The sequence below is a fragment of the Durio zibethinus genome, chromosome 10, assembly GCF_047325235.1.
Source record: "Durio zibethinus cultivar Kanyao isolate XHJ-2024 chromosome 10, ASM4732523v1, whole genome shotgun sequence".
NCBI lineage: Eukaryota > Viridiplantae > Streptophyta > Magnoliopsida > Malvales > Malvaceae > Durio > Durio zibethinus.
The window spans coordinates 26,943,994-26,950,186 of NC_143171.1; the positions used below are offsets into that span (position 1 = coordinate 26,943,994).

The 6,193-nt window shown below is 33.6% G+C and overlaps 2 protein-coding genes across 6 annotated transcripts; both read right to left on the reverse strand.

Moving 5' to 3' along the window:
- Window positions 1-728: 728 nt before the first annotated feature.
- On the reverse strand, window positions 729-1,496 carry LOC111293419 (E3 ubiquitin-protein ligase ATL42-like). The gene has a single exon (XM_022886158.2). The coding sequence runs from the start codon at window positions 1,402-1,404 to the stop codon at window positions 763-765; it is 642 nt and encodes a 213-aa protein (XP_022741893.2). The 5' UTR covers window positions 1,405-1,496; the 3' UTR covers window positions 729-762.
- A 1,379-nt stretch (window positions 1,497-2,875) lies between these two features.
- Window positions 2,876-5,978, reverse strand: LOC111293141 (uncharacterized). Of its 5 annotated transcripts, XM_089767045.1 has the most exons (7): window positions 5,744-5,823; window positions 5,231-5,268; window positions 4,541-4,819; window positions 4,349-4,455; window positions 4,098-4,230; window positions 3,731-3,925; window positions 2,876-3,379 (listed from the first exon to the last, which is right to left on the reverse strand). In XM_089767045.1, exons 3-7 carry the CDS (start codon window positions 4,802-4,804, stop codon window positions 3,098-3,100), a joined length of 981 nt encoding a protein of 326 aa, XP_089623171.1. In that variant the 5' UTR covers window positions 4,805-4,819; window positions 5,231-5,268; window positions 5,744-5,823; the 3' UTR covers window positions 2,876-3,097. The 5 variants fall into 5 exon arrangements, with proteins under 5 accessions (XP_089623171.1, XP_089623175.1, XP_089623174.1 ...); XM_089767049.1 differs by lacking the exons at window positions 5,231-5,268; window positions 5,744-5,823 and adding an exon at window positions 5,863-5,978; XM_089767048.1 differs by lacking the exon at window positions 5,231-5,268 and having other exon boundaries at window positions 5,744-5,896.
- Between the last annotated feature and the right edge of the window lie 215 nt (window positions 5,979-6,193).

The window sequence follows — 6,193 nt, forward strand, 5'->3', positions numbered from 1 at the left end:
TACAGATGTCTTCACCCTTTTTTTTTTTTTTACAAAAGGAAAAAAAAGTAAAAAATAGAAAATAAATAAAAACTAAAGTAAAAAAAAAAAAACCTTTTGCCTTAGTATAAGTAGAGGAATGTGTTAAAAGTAAATTTCATAATTTAAATTATGACAATGTGATACGATATAAAAATAATATGAATAAATATACGAAATAATATAATTTAAAATTTTAATAAAAATTATAAATAAATTTAATAAAATCAAAAAATATATTTTATATTTTTATGTGGGTATAAACCGTGATAGATTATTTTTATAAAATATTATATGAATATATAAATTATTAATATTTTATATAATATCAATTAAATATAAAAAAACTTATTTAACATACCCAAAACCTTCTTGGTCAAGCCTGACAGAAGAAAGCAGGATGCATTTGTGAGCTCTGTTGGGCCATTCGACCCACTACTCTTGTGCTATTGGGTCATTTTTTGTGTGCCTGATTTCTTTACTGTAAAAATTAAAAAGAGAAGAAAATCTTGGGTTGGGCCAGTTAACTCTTTCTTAATGTATATTATTTAATTGATTGATATAATTATCTTTTAGTAATTGATGTATAGTAATAATAATTTTTAACAGGGAACATTTAGTAAATTTAATATTCAAATTTTAACATTTGTAAATTTTTTTATTTATGGGTCTCATTAAAAAAAAATGAATTCACTAAAATTGGATGATGATTTAAAGTTACAACATTTTGGAAATATAACAATACTATGTAGTTTCAATTGCAAAACTCGAATGAATGGCAACTAAATTTGTTTGGTTTTCTCTTGATTCATGCCCGTTGCAAGTAATAATACGAGCTTCTCTTGTTTGGTTCTCTGCAATTTCAATTCTAACATCATCCAAATGTCTACTACCTTCCCTACTTGGACTCCCTCTCAACTGAACAACATTTTCACAGGAACGACTACTTTCCTCGCCTAAAACCAACCCAGCCTTGCTTGAATCAGCACTGGTTCGACAAATTGGGCAAATGGGGTTTCTCAGAAGCCATGAATCCACACATTCTGCATGGAAACTATGCCTGCACTGAGGCAGTAGCTTGCACTTTTCACCCATCTTGAAGTTTTCCAGGCAGACAGCACAATCCACTGGACTACTTCCTTTGTCTTTTGCTATGTAATCATAAGAGGGAAGCCTGTGTAAATCATCCAGGGACATGCTTCTGTTCCTGCTGCTGCTCCTGTCAAAGTTTCCTGGGTTCCCGAATCCTCTCCTGAAGGCTCTTCCTACTATACATACATGCATTATCACCAGCATTCCAACACCTAGAAATAGCAGAAGCACAGTTATAACAATTGCCATTTCCATAATCTGTATTGCACCCACCGCCAGATGTTTAATGCTCATCGCAATCTTTTCTAAATCCCCTTGATTTTCATCGGAAAAGCAAAATTTGCCACTTACAAAGAAAATATACCTCAAAAGATGACAACAACCTGAAACATGACAGAAATGACAGGATGATAAGATTTTTTTTGTAGGACTCTACAAGCTATTGGCAAGATGATAAAATTTTAAGATCAAATCTGTACCACTGAAATTAAGAGTACAGCACTTTATCAAACCAATCACACATCTGTTCGCCAGGATGATAAGATTTTGTTAATGTATATTTTGATTCGAGTGAAGTTACTAGCAAAAAGCTGATCAGGTGTGTTTCTGTTTTTATACAGATTAAAAAAAGGTTCAAACGAATGTAAGCAGGTGGAGACAAAATCATAGGAAGATTGATGATTTAAACTTTTCTTCTGTCTCTTTTCTTTCATTTCTCTCTATAATTTCATTCTTATTTGTCTTTGTGTACTTCGACCACTTCTTTTTTTCTGACAAATCAGGCGGCCTCCATGGGAAGAGACAACTCTGCTCTTCGTTTGCAGTCCTACTTTTGCCCATTTTGTTTGGCAGTATTGTCATTCAGATCAGAATTCAGGCAGGCCTCATTAAGAGTATGCCCCGTATTTCAGACCGCACAATGTTCTGTCCAAGCAACAAGCCATTTTGTCCTGTCTTACACTATGTTTTTGGGTTTACTACTGTCTCAAATCTGCTTTCATGTCCTAAAACAGTCTGGTAGAATTATTCCAACTGATCAAAGTCTCTTTATGATTAAAAATAACAGTAAATTTTTGGGTATTACTCAAACTCGTTACACGTTGGAATACCATTTTGACACAAAATCATATATTCATTCACTTATATCTTATCATTGTTAGGAACTTGAGAAAATGGATATAAAAAGTTAGGCCAGAAAATTTAACATATTAGTTGTTTTTTTATCTCTTGGGTTGAAGAGAAATTTCAAATAAAAAAAAAAGTAAAATTTGATGTGATATTCTAACATGGGGAGTAGAAAACAAGTTTAATTTCACATCTAACTTGTAAAAAATAAATTATCTGTTGCTTTGAATAAAGCTTTTACAATATAAATTAAAATAAAACAAAGCATATTCTCCATCTTCCAGCTATGGCATATCCACAAGCCATAGCCGGCAGCTAAGAAATTGACAAGATGACAATAAACACAAACACACACACACACACACACACACACAAAAAGATGTTAACATATGATTAAGACATCTAAGCTAGAAGCCAACTCTTAGATGAGCACTCAATAATTGACATTATTGCTTCTTTCAGATCTGCCACTGCAATCATAAAGTCATCATAAATATATATATATATATATATGTATATTAATTACTATGTAACATTTCTGGTAGAACATTCTGCTATGAGATTAAAGCAAAAAGGCTTAAGCAAACTGTACTATTTTAGCAACCATGACATGGATGAGGAAGACAGAGAGGGAACCATATGCAAAGAATTTCATTCGTAAGATTCCAATCCAACAAATTTTTAACCAGGATAGAAGGCATCTCAGTGATTCAAGGGAATTTACAACGAAAAAAAGATAAAACCAAAGCCAAATCAATAAAAGGTGACCTTAGACTCTGCACGCTAGAGCTCATATATGTGGGTAAAATTAAAAAGACATTACTTGCTACAAACTCATATATGGTTTATATAAAACTCACTGTTAGGAACCAATAACAAGACCTTCCCGAGCAATTTTTGTGACACGAAGTACTGCTTGTGCGCTTAAAGGAGAGAGTTTTGACTGACAAAAGTTTTCCCAAGAGCCCATCTCTGGATGCTCAGATACTGTTGTTGAGAGGCCATGGGATTTCTCATATACGGTTTGCAGCTCCAAAAGAAGCGTTCGAGCAGCCTCCCGGGACTCTGGGAGTTGGTCACTGAGCTGGGATGCAGCTACTTGTATCAATTTGTCAATTCCATATTCTTTAATTCCTTCAACACCCTGTCAAACCAAAGTGACTGCATTAACTTAATACAAAAGTGAAGGGGAAAATATTTTCATGAAGGAAAAATAAAACTAGGGATGCATGATAAAGTGATTGGAAAGAGAATGAGAAGAATAAACTTTAGCTTTGCAAACTATATACTATAAATACCCACATATAGCTACACACTAACTACTTAAATGAATTCAGTTAATTGAAATTTATATGTTTTATGTTGCTGCAAATATAGTAAACAAAGGCACCATCCACATCAATGGCACAAATTAAACATGATAAAGACCGGAAAAACCAAACCCTTTTCAAAACAAATAAAATAGCAGGAAGCATTTCATATATCATTTGCCTACCAATTGTGGAACACTACGACCAAAGCACATTGATGCCTTTGCTCGAATTCGTGCATTTCTGTTCTTAAGATAGGGTTGCAACTTGGGCAACAAAGACGTAGGGGAAACTGAAGTAGTCATTGCCTCTAAAGCTCTCTCAGCTGCCTCACATACAAATCTTTTGTCTTGTGAAGACTTAAGAAGAAGCTGTACCAGCTGTATCAATCATATTTTAACACATCAGAAAAGCCAAATTCATTTACTTGTATCCCAAGATAAAGAAACATTCACAAAAGAGAAAAATAACCAAGATGGCAGTATACCATCCAAAAATGCAAACAGGCACCCAAACCAGCATGAAAATAAAACGCATTAAGTGTGAAAATACCAGGGGATCCAAAGAATCAATCAGATCATCATTATATGCCCTGAAAATGTCTGCAGATGTCATAATTGCAGTTTTACAAACAGCACTTCTTGGATTCTTCAAGGACTTAACTACAAGAGGGATCAAATCACCCCTGCACATTAGAACACAGAAAGAAATACACTAATCAAATTAAATCCAAGACAACAGTATTAGATTCCCCATCCTCTGGTCTTTCCAGTCAGATAACCAAGTGAGAATTTGAGACTTACAGCATACTGTGCATTGCTTCCTTATGGAATATTGATAGTCGGCGAACATTGTTGAGCGCTTCAGCAACTAGAACCCAATCTTTAGAGTCGAGTCCAGGAAAGAGCTTCTGATATAGGTAAATATGCAAGCAAACAGTGGACCATCAGAAATCAGAGCATGAAGTGTAAGAAAAAACAAACAGAAAATTATACCTTCAGACATGTATCAACATCTTCTAGATCACTCAAGTTCTCAGATTCAATGTATTCTACTTCCAAATTAGCTACCTCTACTCCAGCACTTACAGTTTCACCACCATTTATATGAACAGAAGCAGGGCTTTTCTTCTGCTGCTCTTCAACATTTTCAATTGTCTTCCCATTGCAAGGCTTAGTAAATGCCCCTTTACTAGAGCTGTCACTGTTCCTCTCAGACGTAGGTAAAGTATTGAGATCTCTTAAAGCATTCCCCGACATTATAGAAATTAAAGTCTGAAACCGAAAGGAAAAGAATAAATAAACATCGACATATTCCACTACCGATGTACAATCTTACAAACAAACTGACAATGAAATTAAATAATCGCTTGGCTAGTTGGCTTAGAGAACTACATAGCTGAAAACAGTAAAATCCTGTTTTTCTTCTCAATCAATGACCACCCTATCATTCACTTTCTCAGATTGACACAACAAACAAAGCAATTCTAAGCCAAGCACTCTAAAATTCTTATTCAGTAATCATACATTCGATGCTTGCATCTTTCGTTCCACAAATTTCACTCATTTTTAACAACCTGTTCCTATAATGCCTACTGTACACCCTAACTACCAACATTGTTAACCCACATTTCAGAAATTGAGCAATAATGAGCCAACCAACTGCCTACATCCACTTCAAATTACCTTTTTATACAAATTGAACCCAAAAACATTGCCACAATCTGAAAAACATTACACTAATTAGTGACTCTAAAGCCTCAATTCAACCAAATTTAGCATCATTTCACCACAGACAAAAAAAATCCAACATATACACAGAAAAAAGTATTTAATTTAAATAATTTATACATAAATTTGCACCAAAATTCTTCACATTGCATATACAATAAAAAATAAACAATTAACCTAAGTAAATCTCCATTTGCTTGATTAAATACAGATCAAAATCCACGAATTAACACAATTTCCGAAATTTCCACAAAAAAATAAAAAATCAAAGCGAACAGAGAGATCTAGACATCGAAAATGTAATTACAGAAAATTTTTAAAAATGAAAATGAAACTAAAGCAACAATTTTTTTTTAAATACAAGATCTCGCCGAGAAATGTCTCTTCCGTTCATAATTTTTCCTCGAAAATTAAATTTAACAAAATAAAAATAAAAATAAAATAAAATAAAAACAAGAGAGACAGAACCGGATTAAGAACGAGAGAGAGTGATCGGGGAATGCTGTCACTTGCATTTAGACTCTCCAGTGAAAAATGGAGACTTTTTTTACTGCACAGAAGAAAAAAAAATTTTGGAGAGAACTGACCCAAAACGACACGGTGTAGACTATTCTTGGAAGAAATCCGACCGGGCCCGGCAGGTGGCACGGGTTTTTTGCATGTGAGACTGCCTCTCTCTCTCTCTCTCTCTCTCTCTCTCTCTCTCTCTCTCGCAGCTGAAATTAATTTTTATTTTGTAAATACCCTTGGTCTTGCTTTAAATACCGAAAATGCCACTGCTTTTTATTGATTTTAAGTAGATGAATGTGATTTTATTCATTCAAAAATAGTAAAAAATTTTAATTTATACAATCATAATTTAAATATATATAAATGAGTAAATCAATTAAATATCGATTCGTCATGATTTCGATTATT

What these genes read in the sequence shown, in the direction of transcription:
- LOC111293419 (XM_022886158.2), bottom strand. Translation starts at nt 1,404, where the DNA reads ATGAGCATTAAACATCTGGCGGTGGGTGCAATACAGATTATGGAAATG.
- LOC111293141 (XM_089767049.1), bottom strand. Translation starts at nt 4,804, where the DNA reads ATGTCGGGGAATGCTTTAAGAGATCTCAATACTTTACCTACGTCTGAG. An exon ending in ATGTTGATACATGTCTGAAG is followed by an intron (nt 4,456 to 4,540) that starts GTATAATTTTCT and finishes TACCTATATCAG; the next exon opens with AAGCTCTTTCCTGGACTCGA. An exon ending in TTGATTCTTTGGATCCCCTG is followed by an intron (nt 3,926 to 4,097) that starts GTATTTTCACAC and finishes TGATTGATACAG; the next exon opens with CTGGTACAGCTTCTTCTTAA.